Here is a 22,500-nt window from a genome sequence, read left to right on the forward strand (position 1 = left end):
TTGGTGGAATCATTGGCCGAACGTAAGGGGCAGGAATTTGAATATCTTTCAATTAGTTCCGAAGGTAGGAAAGGCAGTACTTTCAAGACAACGATACACTAAAACACAAACTTTGAATTTAATCCTTTTCTCAACAGGCAGTCAATGCACACCCACGCTTCATGAATACTAGTCTGGCAACGCGGTTCTGGACAATCTGAAGACGTCTCAGATTTTGTTGCGAAACGCCAAACAACAGAGCATTACAAGAATCCAATTTCGATAGCACGAGGGACACAACCAGGTGTTTGGTCACATCCTTAGATATGAACTGTCTAATGGAAGCAATCTTTTTTAGTTTTTATAGTTTATATTATTTCGTTTACTGTTTGTCAGGCAAGGATATCTTAGCAGCTATCTGTATTGCGTGCTGGCAGAATTAAGCAACACACTGCATGACAATTGGATTCAATAGTCTGATTACACGTTGCCCAGCAACGGCGGCCATCGTGGTCCTAAACAAAGAAAATCATTACTTTTTATATAGAACTTTTATAGAACTTTTCATATGTCGTGTGATCAGAATGTGTAAAAGTCAAAACATGATCAGATTTATAATGTTTTTTTTTTCCCTCTGGATACGCTTTTATGCTCGTCGGGAAATATTTCATAAGGGCGTCCGCCATTGTTCCAATAGTTTAGAGCCAGTTACTTAGTTACGCGGATGGCAAAAACAATAACAAACACCCGAGTGACGTCAATTAATTATGAACAATAAATCATATGGAAAAAATGTCTTTTAATCTTTCCAGGTTTTCATTGAATGCCGAATATGTGCCATCAAAATACAGAGCCAAACTTTTAGTTTTTGGAACGGTAAGCTCCTTTCACACACACACACACACACACACACACACACACACACACACACACACATTCTCTCTCTCTCTCTCTCTCTCTCTCTCTCTCTCTCCCTCCCTCTTTCCCTCTCTCTCCGTTTCTCTCTATATCTTTCTCTCTCTCTCTCTCTCTCTCTCTCTCTCTCTCTCTCTCTCTCTCTCTCTCTCTTTTTGTTGTTGTTGTTGTTTCCCTGTCCCCTCCCACCTTTTCACACAAATGCTCACACACTCACACGCCCATTTTTATGTGTGCTTATGCATATTTGTGTTCTTTCTTACTCCTTTTTTAAAACTTAGAAATAAAGTGTTAGGTAGAAGACAAGCTAGCTAGATAGCAGAATAAATAATAGAAAGCTAGACAGATGAATATATAGGTAGATAATTAGATAAAGATAGGTAGATAGATATATGATGGATATATTGGTTGATAAATAGGTAGATTAATAGATGATTAATATATATATATATATATATATATTATATATATATATATATATATATATAACACACACATAGAGATATATATATATATATATATATATATATATATATATATATATATATATATATATATTGATAGATAGATAGATAGAGATATAGTCATTTAATTTGCTATTGAACTCCTTACAATAGTAATTCCAATCAATGGCCATATACATCCATTAGTCCAGTGGCTACAATTCCTCGATATTGATTGACATCCCTCAGATATTCTGGACAATCGGAACATCGTTTGAGATTTTGCTTGCCATGTCAGTCGTCTCACCTTTAGGATGGAGATGGCTCCTTGCCTTTTCTGCAATACCAGTGCTTGGGGCTGCATTCGGTCTATATGTAAGTTGTGAATCCCGGTGTGTATGTGTTATGACCTAAACGTGTCACAATGCCCATACTCGTGGCTGTGTTCTAAGCCCAAGAATACATCCTTCAGAGTCATTAGGCCCATGGTGCAGGAGAATATCCCGGTGTCTATAGCGTGAAACGGACAATAGCAATTGCTTGCTACTTTTTGGATAGGGCGCTAGTATATCGCAAAGTACTTTCCGCCAGATCTAACAGACCTATATACCCGATCACTGCTAGGTGGACAGGGGCACCAGGAAAATTGTCGACTACACCCGTGATCGATCTCGGTCCCATTGCGTGTGAAGCGAGTACTCTACCAACTGATCTATCGGGACCTCCAGCTATACGTATTCTAACCTTAAAGTGTCCCTTTTCCGATATAGATAGTAGGTGGATTTTTGCCGTCTTTGCTATACCTGTTCTGGTGGCTGCTTTCCATCTTTATGGAAGTTGTAACTCCTGGTGTTTAATTATATCCTAAAACGTCATGTTAGAAAAAAAAGAATAGAACTTAATCTTTTATATAGCCCAGTATCCACGAAATGTCCAAAGCGCTGTACAAGAGGTCCCACGCCAATGGCCACTTACATTTTTTGACTAGACGACATGATGTCTGAAAGGCTTTGTGACAATTTAATTTTGTTTGACACTGTTACTGGCGAGTTGCTCATTTTTAACTAAAATACAGTGAGAGAATATGAATAAAGAACTATTTGCAAGGACCCAACTTTACACCACCCTCAAAGGGACTCGATCCTTGAACCTATAGGCTAGGAGTCGAGAATCAAACCATACGACCACAATGCCAGAGGTGGTCCCTGGCTGTCTCTGCTATACTCCTACCGGTGATGCTTTTACTCTATATATAAACTAAAGCAAACCCTGATTTCCTCTTTTCTGTGTCACCATAGTAAATAATTATTGCTCTCAACCTCTATAATAGATATACATACGTATGCCGTTGGCAGTTCAGTACATGGAGAAATTGTGAAAAATATGCACTTTAAACCTCAAAAGATTTTTAAAATCGAAATATTCACTAAATGTGCTCAACGTGCTTTACAAAGGCTAAAAAAAAAAGAAACATAGTAAACCAGCTGGGGAGGTGGGGTTTCCACCTGAGGGCTATCCTGGGAATGGCACCTGAATCTATTCTGAGGACATGTCCAGTCCATTTCACCTTCTCCTCTTTACAGCTTCAGATCCTGGTTCAATTTGTGTTTTGGAATGTATTTCGCATGTTGGAGACCGTGTCTGTCAGCTTCCATGATTCGGACCCATATATGAGAACAGATAGAACATTTGTTTTAAAGAGATGTAGCTAAACTTTTTATTGGTGGTGATTTTCCTTGATTTCAAGATATTTAATTTCATAGATCATTGAATATGGATATTTTTTTTTTCAATCAGTGGATTCCAGAGTCAGCTCGCTTCCTAGTTGCTGCTGGTCATATTAAAAAGGCCAGTCGTATTTTAGAGGATGCAGCCAAACTGAACAACAAGACTTTGCCTGATGGGATTCTTGTCCAATCAAAAGAGGTGAGTATCATGCAACAACTTTTGCGTTTATAAATATATCTCTTGTTTTTTTTAAAAGAAATAGTGGGGGGTCAACAAACTCAGAATTATTGGCAACTTTAAAAATTATAAAACTAATTTTCACAGATTGATAAACGAGTAACTTGCAAACCTTTTTTTTTAAATTAAGGGTAATTTTATCATAGGTTGAGTCAAATGATTATTTATAAAATCTGATCAGTCCTTTTACTTTGGGAATAGCCATATATATAATTATATATATATATATATATATATATATATATATATATATATATATATATATATATTGTGTGTGTGTGTGTGTGTGTGTTTGTGGGTAGGAGAGAGATAAGGAGAGTGAGAGAGATAAGTGAATAGAGAGAGAAAGATAGAGAAAGAAAGAAAGAAAGAAATAAAGAAAGAGAGAGAGAGAGAGAGAGAGAGAGAGAGAGAGAGAGAGAGAGAGAGAGAGAGAGAGAGAGAGAGAGAGAGAGAGATGGGGGGGGGGGGATAGGGTTCTGGTTCATTGCCGCATTTGTTTGATCTGTTGGGTTGCTGGGACTTATATCAATTCTGATGGAAAATATTATGCGAGAGACACTGCCTTTAAAATGGGAGAAGCAAGGAATCACGATGATGATGATGATGATGATGATGATGATGATGATGATGATGATGATGATGATGATGATGATGATCCAACGTCCACCCCTGTTCCTAATCTAATCCTCATACATATTCTTGTAGGTTGCCAGGGGACGCTTCAAAGACTTATTCAGCAGAGAGTACCTCAGATCCACATTACAGCTGTGGTTTTTATGGTTTGGCGTTGCTTTTAGTTACTATGGCATGGTTTTGGCAAGTGCTGAAATCCTAAGAATCAGGAATTCTGAAAGTAAGAAGATTATGATGTCTGTCATAATAAAAAATGAATGTGATTATTAAGATTGTTTCAATATCATGTCATTGGAATCAGTCAATTGTTATCGGTTCTTAGTGCATGCGAGGTATATTACCAACCCTTATTTCTTCTTCTTCTTCTTCTTCTTCATCTTCTTCTTCTTCTTCTTCTTCTTCTTCTTCTTCTTCTTCTTCATCGTTTTTCTCTCCTCCTCCTCCTCCTCCTCCTCCTCCTCCTCCTCCTCCTCCTCCTCCTCCTCTTAACATAAACTGAGTTAGTCAGACTGCGTATTAATGTCGATATATGTTGCATGTTCAAAAGAAAACTAATAATTAAAAATAAATAAATAAAAATATAATTCCCTTTATTCGTCCCATAGGGGAAATTTGTATCTAGGGTTTATTCCAAGGGAAGACTGGAATAACCCAGGCGTCAGCAGCAGTGCAGCGCCGCAAATTGAACTAAGGCGAGGTGACTTGCTCAAGGCCACACAGCGCAGCGGCGGGTGATCGAACTCGATACCTTTCGGGTACGAAGCAAAGACCATACCGCTAAGCCACGCTTCCCCCTTAATTATGGTACCTTCCTGATAGTCCACATTGTATATTTGAAGGTCTCATTACCGGACTTTCTACTGGACAATGGTTGGATAGTTGGATCTGTCAGATCGGGTTGAAAGTATTTAGTGATTGACGAATGACCTATTCAAAGGGAAGCAAGCAATTTGTTGTCATTGTCCATCAAACCCCAGAGAAACGGCAGTAAGCTCTGGTACCATAAACCGGAACAGTGCAATAGTTTGGAGTCGTATGAATGGAGAGTAAAATAAAGGGAGCAACTTTGACTCATGTATAAGATACAACACGAAGTAAACAACGTTTCGGCTTCTAGCCTTCTTCAGGTAAACGTAGATACGAGTAATAGCGAGAAAGAGAGAACAAGAAAAAAAAAAGGAAGAAAAGAAAAATGAAAATTATATTACATTTATATAGAATGAAGTTATTTCTGACTAGGAAAAAAAAAGAAAGGGAGGGGGGGGGGGGGGGGAGGAGACCTAGAAAGAGCCAGGTGTGTAAATATGTATGTGTGTGTGTATGTGTGTGTGTGTGTGTGTCTGTGTGTGTGTGCGCATGAGAGAGACTTAGAGAGAGAGAAGGGGAGATGTCCCTCTAAAGAGGAAGATACCCCCCCCCCTCTCTCTCTCTCTCTCTCTCTCCTTCCCTCGCACACACACACACACACACACACACACACACACACACACTCACACCTAGCTCTTTCCTTTCATTCTCTAAATGTAATAATATTAAATACATTTTCTTTTCTTTCTTTGTTCTCTTTCTCGTTATTATTCACGTTTACCCGAAGGCCAAAGGCTGGAACGTTGTTTACTGTGTGTTCTATCTTTTACTACGAGTCACACTTCCTCCCTCTATTTTACTCTCCATTTTATTGGCCCATTTAGGCACCTCCAGATTTTGGTATTAACCCTCTCCTTACCACCCACAGCAACATCGTCACATTTGTTACGACACAATATAGCTACATTTTTTTTCTTATTCTGATTTATTTTGTACACCACAATGATCTTTGTTTAATTAATAAGAACATAAAGTTGTTTTGTAGAGAGATTATTTGAGTTTAAAAAATATTTTTTTTGCTGAGTAAGCCTGAATTTTTGGGAAAACAATGAAAATCATCGGTAAGGAGAGAGTTAAACCGTAGGAATGTGATGTTTACTTGTACATTTTATTTCTACATACAAGGTTATGGGATTTGTGATGTTTTCTTTAATTCTCAGAGGAAACCCACTGCAAGTGTGCCTACCTCACGACAGATGACTACATCACGATGTTATTGTCAACATTTGGTGAACTCCTAAGTAAGTCGTATGATACCACCGTGACCTCAATTACTACTACTACTACTACTACTACTACTACTACTACTACTACTACTACTACTACTACTACTACTACTACTACTGCTACTACTACTACATCTACTACTACTACTACTACTACTCCTCCTCTTCCTCCTCCTACTACTACTACTACTACTACTACTACTACTACTACTACTACTACTACTACCACCACTACTACAACTATTACTTCTCCTCCTCCTCCTCCTCCTCCTCCTACTACTACTACTACTACTACTACTACTACTACTACTACTACTACTGCTACTACTACTACTACTACTACTACTACTACTACTACTACTACTACTACTACTGACATAACACCTGATTGAGAAGATCGATCGCATATTTGATTGATTTTTATCCAAATAGGGAAGAAACGTGTGGTGTCAGAAGACTGGTTCCTATTTCGTTGGAAGTGTAAAACCACTCTTACGGAGGACTGGATACATACCTTGTGTAATTGATCTTTTGGTTTCAGAGTGACCTCTTATTTTCTAGTCTAAATATATGCTGGTCGTCAGTAAAGATCATCATTCCTCGTTCTTTTACGTCCCGTATTCCTAAGAATCTGCCTATACATCCTGCTACTAACATATTTATGCCACCTTTATGTAATAAATACTTATGGAGCTTTTATATAGATCAATATCCACTAAACGTGTTCAATGCGCTTTACAAGGGGACATGACACCTCTAAGGCGATATTACAATTTCTTTCGGACAGAGACAAAGCTGTTACTGGCCAGGTACTCATTTACACCCGAGTATGGTGAGAGAATGAGAGTAAAGAGCCTTTTCCAAGGAGTCAACTATGCGCCGAGCGAGGCTGGAACCTAGGACCTTCCGATCCGAAGTGAGTGTCATATCACAAGACCACATAGCCACGTGTAACCTATTCATTTCGAAGGGTTGGTTAAATACTCACTCCGAAGGAATAATAACCAAAATATTAGAGGGTTTGATGCCAAGAGTTTTCTAAAGCATAATATCTATTTATCACCTCCCCCCCCCCCCCCCCCCCCCCCCCCCCCCCCCCCCCCCCATCCCTTCCTTGTCTCTAGGTTTGCCAATAAATTGGTTATTATTGGACCGATTTGGACGGCGTATAACGGGAGGTGTGTGTTTCATGGGCATTTCCATTTTCATGATACTCATCCAAATTAACGTCTCACAGTCTGTACTCACGTTCTTGATGTTCTGTGTCAGGGCTTTTGCGTCAGCCACCTTCAACTTTGTTTACATCTACTCGTCAGAGGTAAGCACAAATAATTTTTGCCAACAAGAGATGAAATGAGTATGGAAGTGCCAGAAGACAAAAGAGAATAACAATTTCGCAGCGGTGATGGGGGTTTGAACCCGCGACCTATTGTGGATAGCTCATACGGTAGAGTCACGCTCTCCCCGGCCAGGCGAAGTTGTCGTACCAGTAAGGTCGCGGGTTCAAACCCCCATCACCGCCGCGAAATTTTTATTCTCTATTTTTTTCTGGCACTTTCCTACTCACTTCATCCCTTGTTGTTATCAACATAAGTGCCTGCTCCACTCACTTTTCTGCTTTTTGCCAAGAGATGTTAAATTGGAGAGCAAACCCAGAAGTGATATTCCACTACTTAATGTCTTTAATTCCTGGTAGCAGTCCATTGCAGCATTGTGGCCAATACAGGCTGATTTTAACCATTTCTTAAAAGCGTTCAACAGACAGTAGCATTTGCTTGTACTTTCCGCCAGATCTAGCAGGTACAGCCACCAAATCACTGCAAGCTGACATGAACTTCAGCCAAAAATATATCGTCTGCACGGGAGTTAAAAACTGGTCCCTTTGTATGTGTAGTGAGTGCTCTATCAACTGTCGGGACTCCTTTATTATTACTATTATATATATATATATATATATATATAGATATATATATATATATATATATATAAATACGTTCATAAACTCATACATACATACATACATACATTACATACATACATACATACATACATACAATACATATACATACATACATACATACATACTATACTATATATATACTATACTATACTACTACTACTACTACTACTATACTACTACTACTACTACTACTACTACTATATACTACTCACTACTTACTACTATTACTGCTACTTCTACTACTACTACTACTACTACTACTACTACTACTACTACTACTACTACTACTACAACGACGGCGACGACGACGACGAAGACAAAGACGACTACTACTACTATATTACTACTACTACTACTACTACTACTACTACTACTACTACCACCACTACTATTACTACTACTACTACTACTACTACTACTACTACTACTACTACTACTACTACTACTACTACTACTTCTACTACAGCGACGACGACGACGAAGACAAAGACGACTACTACTACTACTATTACTACTACTACTACTACCACTACTACTATTACTATTACTACTACTACTACTACTACTACTACTACTACTACTACTACTACTACTACTACTACTACTACCGTGACGATGACAATGAAGCGAAACTGAATCACTGATTATATTTTGAACGGTCCCCAGCTCTACCCTACATCTGTACGGACTCTGGGTATGGGAATATCATCAGCCTTTGCCAGAGTTGGAGCCATGCTGACACCTTTCGTGGCACAGGTAATCATACACGATTGTTTCATTCATCTGAAGCCGTAGGGAACACAGATAATCACCATCTCATAGGCAATGAAAGAAAAACAACAACAACAAAAAAACCCAACCAAAATCATACATTTATTAGTTTCTTTGAAAAAGAAACAAAAAACAAAAGAAAAAACACAATTTTTTAAAATAAAACTAACTTGCACACTTATACACAACTGTGTTTGTATAAAATCCTCAGTTTCATTTACTTTTACAAACTATAAAGTGTAGCATAATGAAAATTGATTTTCAAAATTAGGTAGATAATTAAAATTAGCTGTATCTAGTCGATATTTTATACGTTTTAAGTTATATAATGGTGGTTGACAATGATGTATGTAAACAATGTGCTAAAAGCCAATGATTTGCAAGTTGCATCTTGAAATCCCTGTCTTATAATTTGATTTTTCAGAGTATATACTTGACCATTTAAAGAAAACAAACTTGAGCATTTATATAGCTCCATTTCCACTAATTGTGCTCAAAGCGTTTTACTAGGGGCGGTATCCAACAGCAACATTTAACATTTATGACGAGACATGACGCCTCATGGGCGATGTTACTAATTTTTTGTCGGACAGAGAGCACGCTGTTAACGGCCAGGTACTCAATTTTCACCCGAGTACGGCGAGAGAATGTGAGTAAAGAGTCTTTTCCAAAGATCAACTATGGGCTCAAACCCTGGACTGTCCTGTCCGAAGGCGAGTGTCATACCACTAGTACGGCTATGTGGTCTTGTGGTATGACACTCGCTTTCGGATCGGAAGGTTCTGGGTTCGAGCCTCGCACTTGGCGCATAGTTGAGTCCTTGGAAAAGGCTCTTTACTCACATTCTCTCACCGTACTCAGGTGTAAAATGAGTACCTGGCCATTAACAGCGTTGTCTTTGTCCGAAAAATTGTAATATCGCCTAACAGGCAGCCTGTCCCGTCCTGCATGTTAAATGTTGCTGTTGACCAGGGACCTCTTGTAAAGAGCTTTGAGCACATTTAGTGGATATGCGCTATATAAAGCTCAATTTTTTATATTTTTTTTAGTACACGTAGCCGCATATAGACACTTAATCAATTATTGTACCCGTTGTTCTTTCAGGTCCTTTTATCGAATTCCATAGCCACCGCAACATGGGTATATGGTGTCATCTGTTTCTTGTGTGGAGTTTGCTCTTTTTTGCTTCCTATAGAAACGCGAGGAAGATCTTTGCCAGTGAGTCTTTTAATGTGACCGTAAATAAATTATTAAATAAATAAATAAATAAATAAATAAATATGAGTATCTGTAAAGCGCCTTTCCACAAAACTTAACATGTTAAATTGGCTTCATAGTGCTTCAGTCATTCCCTAACCAGGCCTTGCTGGACTAAATTTATGATTCTTACGTCGTTAGCCACCTGTTAGGTGCCTTGGCACTCTTACAATATCTGCCACTGCCTATGGTCAGTTACTCATTCATACCTGGGTCAATTTGGCTTATGTTTTAAAAGTGCCAAACTCTCAAGGACGGTTGACAGATGCCAGATTTTTTTGTAATTTCTGTCATTCTTCCAGTCACTGACCATGCTCAACATCGCTTGAATTTAAAGACAACACACTTCTGAGTCAGCGACACAATCATATCCAGCTTCTAGAACTTATTATGTAGTCCATAACGTACATTTCAGACCCTTTAAAACGCACATAAACAAAAGTAATCTTTAAAGAAGAAAGCTGAGTTCATTTATTTACTAATTTATTTATTTAGTTTATGAATTGTTTATCTTGGTAGACTAGTTATTTAGTAATATAACAAACTAGCCTTTTATTAAGTTATTCAGTTAAATAGAAACGGTCATGTTTTAAATTTAAATTTCAGCAATCTGTTGAAAACGACCCCAATTTTGGGAGCATTGAAATGTCAGAAGCTGTAGAATCTGATCCTGAACAGGACCGCAAGTTGGAATCAGAGACAACTCCAGCCTATGTGTCAACTATATCAGGGAGTTAGATTTGACCGCAAGTTGGAATCACAGACAACTCCAGCACATTATGTGTCAACTATGTCAGGGACTTGTAAATTTGTCATGAGAAAGACACTTTAATTTATTTTCTGCCATTTGCTTACCATTACAAAGTCTACACTCACTCAAGGACACAAGAACAGATGCATCTTGTCAGGTTAACCAATATCTCAGCAAATTTTTACTTCAGATTATTTTCCATGTAAAATTCAAAATAGGACTTTTTATGTATACAAAGCAGGTTGAGCTAATGAGTATTGTATTACCGGGAAATAGCTTTGTATACTAAAAATCAACTTATTTTAATTCTTTCAAAACAAAATAGAAAATGTAAATCTTTAGAAAACCAATCAATCAACTGTTGCCAAGACTTTTACCATGTTTTTGTATGAGTTAATGTGTATGAGTTAGTGTGTATGAGGTGACGTGTATGAGTTAATATTTGTGAGGTAATGTGTACCAGTTAATGTGTATGAAATTGTGTGTATGAGGTGACGTGTATGAGTTATTGTTTGTGAGGCAATGTGTACCAGTTAATGTGTATGAGTTAGTGTGTATGAGGTGACGTGTATGAGTTATTGTTTGTGAGGCAATGTGTACCAGTTAATGTGTATGAGTTAGTGTTTATGAGTAAGTGTGTATGAGGTGGCGTGTATGAGCTAATGCGTACCAGTTAATATATATGAGTTAATTTATGAGGTGATGTGCTCTGCTACTGTACTTTAAATCTTACTATCAAACTAAAACACCGTTGAGGTTTTCTGAAGCTAAGGACTAGTGAAAATAAAAACAGATTCCAAAAGGAAGGACATATCAAACAAGGAATTTTCAACCTCGTCCTCAACCAACAACACAAATATAGAGGAGATGATATTAACACCGTTTCCAATATTTTTGAGTCGTTAGCTAAACTATGTTTGAGCCCTAAACGTTCCTCTTTGGTGTTCAATTCATTTTGGAAGTTGTTAGACATTCATTTATTTTTGTATAATAATATATAGACAGTTACAAAATCTTATTCCAATGACATCTTTACTTTTTTTTTAATTAGGAAACAATTGTGTAGTTTGGCATTATTTGAATACATGCAGGCGTTTTTGGGGGTTTTTTGTTTCTTGTTTGGAAAACCAAGAGTGTTCCAATGGTGTGACGGAGTAGAGAAGGGGACTTTGCTACAAAATATTGGTTTAGGGTTAAAAACTTTTAGAATTTGTGCTGCTGATCATCTTAAATCAGCCGTATGTCTCGAGACCGACGTGTACTTATTTACAGGTCTGATAGCCCAAATTGTTATGGATTCATTGTTGAAATAAATCTACTCCCAAACCGACACAAAATATTGTCCATTACAACAATGTTAAATCAAGCCCATAATTGTGTTCGGTTATCAGACCTGCAACTTCTGCAACTATGTGCAACGTTTACTCGAGACACTTGGATTAAGTAACAAATCCACCGCATGTATATTTACTAATCAATGAAATAAATTTCAGATTTGAAATAGAGAAGTCGTGCTTTAATAACTTTGATTCGCCATTTGTATTTTTCTACGTCTGTTTGAATGACACCTTGACCCCAAAAAAGAAAAACGTTGGATTTATATTCATACTCACCAAAAGATTATTTTAGATGGCCAATCAGCAGTCTTTTCGACCTGTATTTAAGCCTATAAAATGAGTGAAAATATTCTGCAATCGTTGAATACATTTTTTATTCAACGGGTTCTAAGCACTATTCAACGAGTACATTTTACTAAGGCATTATATGATTTTCCAATGAGAGGGGTGGAATAATGCAGCTTCTTGAAATGATGCAAACTAAGATTCCATGTCTTTGATCATAATATGGACTGTAAAATTCCTTTCTCGGACAACTGGGTGGGGTCTTTTGACCTCCCGTTGTGGGCAGGGGTAGGAGGTCACTTCCTGGGCCTTCTATCGTTTTATGTTATAGCCTGATACTGAAATCCAAAAGGACTGGCAGTTTGACGTCATTATTTGGTTTTTGCACCGTTTAGTGGGTTGTCGTTTGTAGAGCTCATGGAAACAAGTTATTCCATTGGTTGAACCATTGAATACAACTCACGATTTGTTTTCTTTTTGTGGCAAAAGACTGGCATTTTGACGTCATTTGTTGGTCAGTATCAGGCCATAACTTTACGAAGGCCACGCTTCTATCCCCCTAAATCAATTTTCCCGGTTGCCGTCTGTCTTTGTCTTAGAATGGGATTACTTGGTTTTCGTCTGGCCCTTCCTAAAATCCCAGGTTTGAGAGTTGTTGCCAAGATGGAGGTAATTTAAATCGATTGATTTTTGAAAGACGAGTTTTCTGGCCATTTTTTAAAATGCAAGTTTTCCTGAGTAGGACAGTAATCTGGTTAATAGCCTTATCTTCTATTGCATCGGATACCACATTTCAGATTGAATATATTGCCCACTTGCCTACGCCCCAATTCCTCAGAACGTTGATTATTGCCTGTTTCAAGATACTGATCTACTTACAAAATACTCCATATCTGTAATCATGACCCTTTGCGATAAATTAATTTGACATAGTAGGAGAGAGAGAGAGAGAGAGAGAGAGAGAGAGAGAGAGAGAGAGAGAGAGAGATAGTGTGTGTGTGTGTGTGTGTGTGTGTGTTTATCTTAGAAGAACATTACAATGTTTTCTTTTAATGGTATGACTTTTGATTTGAAATGCATTTCTAAATATGTGATATCCACTACCCATGTTATGTTGCTGAGTTGTTGTTGATGAAGATGATGCTGATGATGACTTTGAACATGATGCGATTATAATGATAATGAGGATGAAGATAATGATGATGATGATGACGACGATGATGACAATGATGATGATGGTGTTATGATGATGATGTTGTTGTTGTTGATGATGATGATGATGATGATGACGATGATGATGATGATGATGTTGTTGTTGGAAGTAGTGATAGTGATAGATAAGATGATTAATAAGTAAAGAAACATCTCCACCATCTCATCAAACTCAATGCATTTCACAATGCGCTCATCTATTCCTCTGCAGGCCATTTGAATCAAAACCTTCATGTAATACAGTACAAGCCTCCTGTTAAGCATTCTTTTAGTACTAGCATCCTTGCTGCCTAAAACCAGTTAATCATTTATACCTTAGTCGAATGGATTTATGTCTGTTAAAAGTGCCTTACCCGAGGACGCGACATCATAACCAAAGTTTGTAATTATTGTCACCAATCCGGCCGCTAATCAAACTCAAGGTCGCTTACATTGTGTCTCAACATTTTATTAAATCGGAATGCTGGTAGGTGTTCCTGACCTCCCATAGAGGGCAGGGAGGTACTTACTGCGTCTTCTATCCCCCTATATTTGTTTTCCAACTTGCTTTCTGCCTTTGTTTTGAAATGATATTACTTGGTTTTGTCCTGGTCCTGGCCGGATGTCCTTGCTGAGAGTGAAACAGTCGAATGTATAGATAGTTTTTTCGAGATGATATTTTTTCTTTGTAAATCATCTGTTATGCACTGTATTATGTTTTGTTTACATATTTGATTTGTAAACATTTGAGTGTATTCCTCTTAGTAGGGACCTTGCTTGTGTCTGGATGAGACTCTTAGGTGATCTCAATCTAAGTACTTTGCTAGTGTGCTCTTGGAATCTACATGTCTTTCTTATTTGAACCAATTCCCTTTGTCTTACCTTTCCTTTTATGCTTTAATTGTAATTCTATAACTTTTTACTATCCGATTTTCTTCCTTTTTACTGGCACTGATATGACCTTAATGTGTTGCAAGCGCCGTAAAACCCTTAAAAACAAACAAACAAACATAAATGTACCAAATGCCAAAAAGTAAATTATTGGATGGGGATTCTGACCTCCACAGTGGGCAGTGAGGTCACTTACCATGTTTTATCTATCCCTATATCTATGATCCAACATGCTTTTTGTCTTTGTCTTGGAATGAGATTACTTGGTGTTGTCCATTCCCCGATCGGAGTCCTTGGCTTGGAGGGAAACAGTCAAATGTTTAGTTAAAATCTTGCGACATGATGTTTATTTTCCTTGTTAAATCATCTCTATGTTATGTATTGTTATATTTGTTGTTTTGAATGTATACGTATACTGTACGCATTTGAGTTTTTAGGTGATCCAAACTACGCATAAATGTTAGTATACTCTTAGAATCTAAACCTGTTCCCTATTTGTTCCCATTGGTCTTACTTGTCTTGTCTGTTTTTAATTGTAAATTTGAATTTTTTACTTTTCCATTTTCTACATTTTTACTGGCGCTGAAATGTCCTAAATGTATTGCAAGCGCAGTAAAGTCCCTTAAAACGGACAAAAACAAATAAGCTGTTCATGAAGTTCTTTGTTTGAACAAGTCCCCTTTTTTCCTTTTATTTGGTGTTTTTAAACACGGATATACACTCGATCTGAAAGTATTTGACTACCATCACTCTCTCTCTCTCTCTCTCTCTCTCCCTCTCTCTCTCTCTCTCTCTCTCTCTCTCTCTCTCTCTCCTCTCTCTCTCTCTCTCTCCTCTCTCTCTCTCTCCTCTCTCTCTCTCTCTCCCTCTCTCTCTCTCTCTCTCTCTCTCTCTCTCTCTCTCTCTATATATATATATATATATATATATATATATATATATATATATATATATATATGTGTGTGTGTGTGTGTGTGTGTGTTTGTGTGTGTTTGCCCTCTCTCTCTATGTGCGTGTGGCTCTTGCGCTCTCTCTCTCTCTCTCTCTCTCTCTCTCTCTCTCTCTCACACACACACACACACACACACACACACACACACTTTTTTCTCTCTTGGCATGAGTGACGCAATATCGAGGGGCTGAATCCTGTATCAAACGCATTTCTTCAATATATTTATAACAACTGTGATTGGTTTAGGAAGATTCCACATTTGACATTTTTAAAATATCATTATTGTAAATATTATTTCAGACTGATGATGAAATAAACATATTTTAATGCTACAAAACTTGTTTCTCAGTGCTTCTCTCACTACCTGAATCAACTAAAGCTCCCTGTTTCACACATCTCTTTTGCTTATGTCTGACAACTGGCGTAATTTTTAAAGGTGTATGCGTTGTATGCAATTGAATAATCCGGGACTCAAACTGTAATATAAGAGTAAAAAAAGATATCCTTGTCAATAGCTTGCCAGGCAAAGAAACAAAAGGTCACGTGACCATTAAGCAAGAAGCGTCAATTCTATAGAATGAATGCACTTAATGGGGTTTTTTGTTATCTTAAGATGGCTGATTAGGTCGAACTAAATTCTCTCTAACCGATAGAGAACAAAAGTGTGATGTCGAAAAACTGGCTCCAATCTCATTGGAAGAGTAAAAACCAGTCATCCGGAGGACTGGATATATACTTTGTGCAATTGATCTTCTGGTTTCAGAGTGATGGCATCATATTTTCTAGCTTAAATAAATGCTGGTCGTCAATGAAGATCGTCCATCCTCGCTCTTTTACGCCCCATAATCATGAGAATATGCCTAAACATCCCGCTACTAAAATAGTTATGCAACCTGATGATTCAATATGAGTTTTGAACCGGAAGAGAGGAAGGTGTGACGTAAAGATGAAAAGAACGGAAAAGCAGCAGGGATAGATGGCCTATATTCCGATATGGTGACGCATCTAGGACCCATCTCGGGCACGGGCCTGGCTTACAGAGGCAATGTCTGACGTCCTTGTAAAAAGAGAGCTTCCACAAGTATTTAAACATGCTAAGACAGTTGCCATATTGAGGCCAGGGTTACCGGCGAATGAGGCCGACAGTTACAGACCCATATCACTTCTGAGCTCCCTGTACAAACTTATGTAATGTGTGTTACTGAACCGGTGGTGTCCGGTCCTAGACGCAGCCCTACCACCCGAACAGGCGAGCTCGGGGATGGGAGGTGCTCATTGGAGCAGGTCGTTACCCTTACAGAGCATATTGAATTGCAAACTGGTGCTGTATTCATAGACCGATCAGCGGTGTACGATACGGTCTGGTGCGAAGGGTTAGTGCTCAAACTTGCAAAAATCATAAGGTGCAAAAAGACCCTGAAGCTGTTCACTTCAATCCTAGGAAAAGACAAATCCATGTCGCCCTGGGAGACACCATGAGCAAGCTCAGGAAACTGTGTAGTGGAGTCCCTCAGTGATCTGTTCTGGCGCCAGTGTTGCTTAATGTCTACATTAGCGACATGCCTAACACACTTCCTCCCTGAGGCTGGGATACGCAGATGAATGGGCACTCGTTACTCAAAGTTAGGCGTGGACCTGTCTCGAGAGCGTACTCAGTACTCATTGAGGATGTTTCCAGACTCGAATCCTACTTTGGTACCTGAAGATGGACACTTCAAAAACCGTAGCCACTATTCCATCAATGCAACGGCTGGCACACCCGTAAACTGAACGTCCTCGTCGGGGACCAACGAGTCGACTTCGAAGTACCTGGAAGTTACACTGGACCGCAGCCTTACCTGTCAGGTCTATCTCGAAGAAGTTGCCCGGAAGATAGAGAAACGCTAGAGGAAACAACTTGGGGTGCTAATCCAGCGCTTCTGGGGACTTCAGCCCTGGTACTATGCTATTCCACCGCGGAGTATTGCGCTCCAGTGTGGGGTAGAAGAAAGAACGGTGAGAAGGTCGATATCAAACTCCGTAAGTTCATGCATATTAAATAGTGTCGGGAACACTGGCAACAACGCCTAGAGAATGGGACCCGATAATAGCAGCAATCCAGCTACCCCGGCGTGAGACGATTACAACTGGCTGGCTTAATAAGATCAAAGGAGGGAAAGGGGATGCCCCTATCAAGCGCATAATGGATGGTACCCCTGTTTCGAGCCGGCAACCCTTGTACTTAGCTTCCCTGACTTAGGACGGGGCTGCATTGACGAGATGGAAGTCGGTTCGGATGAATTCAATCCCTCGAGGGGGCGGGGACATCGACCCCACGAAACTGTTTGAGATGTAGCGAGGTTTCTGTATCAGCAAGAGGAGACACTAGGTGGCAGCGAATCGACTTCGGTCGAGAAGCTGCCTCACAGCATCTCCTCTTCAGCTGTGGGGAACTTGCTGTCCAACATCTACCCGTTGTGGTAAAGAACCCGTAACTGCAGAATATCTAGTTGAACGTTGCGTTGTGACGAAGCATCCGGGCAGGTTCGCGACCGTGCACGATTGGGGCGATGAGTTTGCGACCTAGATAGAGTATTCTAAAATTATAGTGTGTCACCATTAGAATGTGCTGCCACCTTATGTTTCAATATGTAACATTCATGATTAGTCTACATACACCCTTCCAATGACTGTGAACCGGAAAAGTAGAAGGTGTGGCGTCACTACTTTTCTTCCCTGTTGTGCTCAAAATGACCTACATAATAAAAGCTCACATTTTTAAATTAAATATCCATCCAGCAATAGATAGTATGCGCTTGACTAAGAAGCTCATAACACTGCCATCCGGAAGTACAACGGACCAACACACAATACTGTGTGTATCCATGAACGTTTATAGTTTGCGCTTGGCTAAGAAGCTCATAACATTGCCATCCGGAAGTATAATGGACCAACACACAAACTCTGTGTAACCATGAACGTTTATAGTCAGGTTAATACTGTTTAGTGAGAACAAGTCACAAACGCGGATGGCAAAAACAATAACAAAGGCCTGAGTGACGTCATCTTCGAACTATCTATAGTCGGGTTAATACAGTTCAGTGAGCATTACTCATAAAACGCGGATGGCAAAAACAATAACAAAGACCTGAGTGACGTCATCTTCGAACTATCTATAGGTAATTTTGTTCAGCTTGACCATAGCCATCTGAAGTACTTGCCTGTCATCCGAAACAATCAGCCCCACAGATCGTGACCATTACTCACAGTGACAGGGCGGTCAGGAAAAAAACAATCTCGAATGCACCTAGGATCGATCTTTGTCCCTTTGCGTGTGAAGCGAGTGTTCTACCATCTGAGCTATTAGGACTCCATTTACAATGGAAACGTATCACAATAATGTAATGATAGAAAAAAAATTTCGAGATATTACCTTAGGCTACATGGCAACCCCATTTATTGTTACTATAATTTCAAAACAACAACGGTGATGACCATGCGCAGGTTTACATCAAAGACATTTAATTTTAGCATTTAACAAAGAAACAAAAGTATAATGTTATCAACTTTAGATTAATATTTCCACTGAGAACGTTAATTGCGGAAACGATGATCATCATCATCATCATCGTGGTCGTTATCATCTTCCTTGTTTGCCGTCAGGGTTCCACATGGCTTTTTCGTCACACTGGGATAATCACAACTTTGTCCTTCATTATTGAAAACCAAATCTGGAGAGAAGAAAAAAACCCAGTGAAACATAAAGAAATTCAATATATTGCCCAACAAATCACAAATTAGAGGAATACACCTCACATTAGTAGAGGATAATTGATAGGTAGTATGTACACCTAGATTAGTGGCTATGTGGTCTTGTGGTATGACATTCGCTTTTGGATCGGAAGGTCCTGAATTCGAGCCTCGCTCGGCGCATATTTGATTCTTTGGAAAAGGCTCTTTACTCACATTCTCTCACCGTACTCAGGAGGAGTAAAATGAGTACCTGGCCGTTAACAGCGTTGTCTCTGTCGGAAAAAAAAACTGTTATATCGCCTAACAGGCGTCATGTCTCGTACTACATGTTACATGTTGCTGTTGGTCAGGGATCCCTTGAAAAGCACTTTGAGCACATTAAGTGGATATTGCGCTATATGATAGCTCAGGTTTTTATTAGAGCCTAGCTGATTGTTTTAGAAATAGGTGGATAGGTGGACTGTACTAACTTACTCCTAGGAGTCGCTCCTCACTAATTGTTTTTAGGCTCAGTCTGACGTCAATACGATCTCGTTATCGACGAGATTTGAACATCAATACCCGATAATATCCAGTTACAAATCTCGAATAGTGTCCTTCCTTAACATCGAGAAGAGAGAGAGAGAGAGAGAGAGAGAGAGAGAGAGAGAGAGAGAGAGAGAGAGAGAGAGAGAGAGAGAGAGAGAGAGATGGTTTTCCATCCAAAACTCGTTAAGTCGATATTTCAACTTTATGAGATTAATCAAAATTGAGCTTGAGCTTTATATAGCGCAATATCCACTAAATGTGCTCAAAGCGCTTTACAAGGGGTCCCTGGTCAACAGCAGCATTTATGTAGGACGAGACGTGACGCCTGTTAGGCGATATTACAATTTTTCGGACAAAGACAACGCTGTTAAAGGGCAGGTACTCATTTTACACCTGAGTACGGTGAGATAATGTGAGTAAAGAGCCTTTTCCAAGGACTCAACTATGCGCCGAGCGCGAGGCTCGAACCCAGGACCTTCCGATCCGAAAGCGAGTGTCATACCACAAGACAACATAGCCGCACAAAGCAGCTATCCATAGCCATCCATTAGATAAATTTTAATGTAAAATGGCACGAGAATCACCTTAGATTTGTATGAATGTGAAGTTAAGATATTGTGATAAAATAATTGACCGAATGAGACATTTTAGTGGAAATAATCCTCAATATCTCAAAATGGGGATGAACGACGTTAGGGAGTTTTGGAAAAGCACTCAAATTATTTTCGGTTAACTCACGCAACCCTAACACCGACTATATCCGTAGTTTAGCCGGGTTGCTTTTACCCCATGCCTATTTATTACATTTTTTCTGAGACATATTATAGGCGTAGTATCAAATCTAATGTTTTTAGTTTTTGCATGTAATGATGGTTGAATAAAACTCTCTATGGACATGCTCATTTTTAATACATTTTTCCAATTTTGAAAAGTAGCAAAAATCTCTAGGATTGAGTGAGTTAACGTTGGTGTTTGAGGATGGCTTTGGCACAACATTAATTCCACTCACTCGCTGGACAGAGATTAGTTGAGACGTAAATTCCTTTGGCACAAGTGTAGTAATATCGACATTTGGATTTGGTGTCCGCGTAGTTGCCATCCTTCAGTCCTAAGCAATCTTTCCTTTGGTTGCAGGGACTCACCACTTTTGAAGCACTAAGAAAATAGAAAAGTGGAATAATAATGTCTAAATAAATCGTCGAAAATGCATGAAACCGCCAGCAATGATGATGATGATGATGATGATGATGATGATGATGATGAAGACGACAACGACGAAGACGATGATGATGATGATGATGATGATGATGATGATGATGATGATGATGATGATGATGATGATGATTTAAAAAAAAACTCCCTTTATTTATACCCTAGGGGACATTTGTCTTTAGGGTCTATTCCAAGGGAAGACTGGAATAACACAGGCGCCCGCCGCAGTGCAGCGCCGCAAATTGAGCTAGGGCGAGGTGACTTGCTCAAGGCCACACAACGAGGCGGGTAGTACATATATTTACTTATCTATCTATTTCTATCTCTCTGCATGAGTATACGCTTCTCTCTTTGTGTTTGTCTGTGTGTGTGTGTGTGTGTATATATATATATATATATGTGTGTGTGTGTGTGTGTGGGTGTGTGTGTGTACACGGTTACGAAGACCTTAACATTCTCAAACACAAAATGTACACAACACACGCTTGTTAAACAGTAACAACGAGATCAACACACACTCATGACAAATATCACTGTGTCAGCCAAGACCCCTCGGACCAGTTGATTGTTGAATGTATACACAAAATGCAAATATTCATCCAAAAAATAGGGGGAAAATACATTTAAAAAACGAAAATATTTAGACATATTATTTACACATATACACATACTTATATATATATATATATATATATATATATATATATATATATATATATATATATATATATATATATATATATATTATATATCCATCCATCCATCCAATCATCCATCCATCTAAATTGTCTTTGCTTTTTTAAAAATTATCAACGGTGTTTTATATTTTAAAAAATTAAATACGCTTTCCGTCTACACCGACGTGCACTTATTTGCAAGTCTGATAACCCAATTCCTTATGGGCTCATTGTTATAATGGAATTCTCAACAAAAAAAATGACGTAAAAAATGATCCATTACAACAATGTAAAACTTGGCCCATAAGTGGGTTCGGATGTCAGATCTGCATATATGTATACGTCGCTTATAACCTAATTCATTACGGGCTCATTGTTGTAATGGAAATGTCCAACAACAACAAACAAACAAAACAAAAAAAAAAACAAAAAAACAAAAAAAACAATGACGCAAAATATTGTCCATTACACCAATGTTAAACTAGGCCCATAATCCAGTTCGGATGTCAGACCTGCATTATATTATGTACACGTCGGTCTACACCTTCAGGCAGCCATGTTTTCACCTCCTTACCTTTCACATTTCCTTTTCTTAGCGTTGTAAAACTCTCCAATGCGGCAGAATACCTCTGTCTTCTTTCCCTTTTCACATTTGACGTAGTAGCGGCAGCCAGTCTCATAATGACCGTCCCTCTCCTTCTTACAATCCACACACAGTGCTGTCATTGGCGGATCAGGAAAGGTAATAGATAGAATAAAATTGACGTCATCAGGAAAGGTAATAGATAGAATAAAATTGACGTCATCAGGACAGGTAATAGAACAAAATTGACGTCATCAGGAAAGGTAATAGATAGAGCAAAATTGACGTCAATCACCTCTTTGTCATTGTTTTTGCTCGCCTTTTTTATGAGTGGCTCTCACT

General features: G+C 38.7%; 2 protein-coding genes across 5 annotated transcripts in view; one reads left to right on the plus strand and one right to left on the minus strand.

Annotated features, from left to right (window-relative positions):
• LOC144967884 (putative transporter SVOPL) overlaps positions 1-12,359 on the plus strand; it is a 48,001-nt gene extending 35,642 nt beyond the window's left edge. For all 4 annotated transcript variants that reach the window (XM_078905626.1, XM_078905629.1, XM_078905628.1 and 1 more), the window contains 9 exons: positions 792-855; positions 1,587-1,712; positions 3,135-3,263; positions 4,011-4,158; positions 5,966-6,046; positions 7,156-7,349; positions 8,658-8,747; positions 9,867-9,980; positions 10,626-12,359. In XM_078905626.1, coding sequence (XP_078761752.1) covers positions 792-855; positions 1,587-1,712; positions 3,135-3,263; positions 4,011-4,158; positions 5,966-6,046; positions 7,156-7,349; positions 8,658-8,747; positions 9,867-9,980; positions 10,626-10,757 — 1,078 coding nt within the window. In that variant the 3' untranslated portion in view covers positions 10,758-12,359. The remainder of the gene's footprint in view (positions 1-791; positions 856-1,586; positions 1,713-3,134; positions 3,264-4,010; positions 4,159-5,965; positions 6,047-7,155; positions 7,350-8,657; positions 8,748-9,866; positions 9,981-10,625) is intronic.
• Positions 12,360-18,906: 6,547 nt separating this feature from the next.
• The window catches only part of LOC144969559 (protein obstructor-E-like), an 8,056-nt gene continuing 4,462 nt past the window's right edge, over positions 18,907-22,500 (minus strand). The window contains exons 3-5 of the mRNA XM_078908701.1: positions 22,150-22,294; positions 20,696-20,841; positions 18,907-19,136 (exon numbers count right to left, since the gene is read on the minus strand). Of these exons, the coding sequence (XP_078764827.1) occupies positions 19,000-19,136; positions 20,696-20,841; positions 22,150-22,294 (428 nt within the window). The 3' untranslated portion in view covers positions 18,907-18,999. The remainder of the gene's footprint in view (positions 19,137-20,695; positions 20,842-22,149; positions 22,295-22,500) is intronic.

Source organism: Berghia stephanieae, chromosome 3 (genome assembly GCF_034508935.2).
Source record: "Berghia stephanieae isolate SIO BIC M18660-M18661 chromosome 3, UCSD_Bste_1.3, whole genome shotgun sequence".
Lineage (NCBI taxonomy): Eukaryota > Metazoa > Mollusca > Gastropoda > Nudibranchia > Aeolidiidae > Berghia > Berghia stephanieae.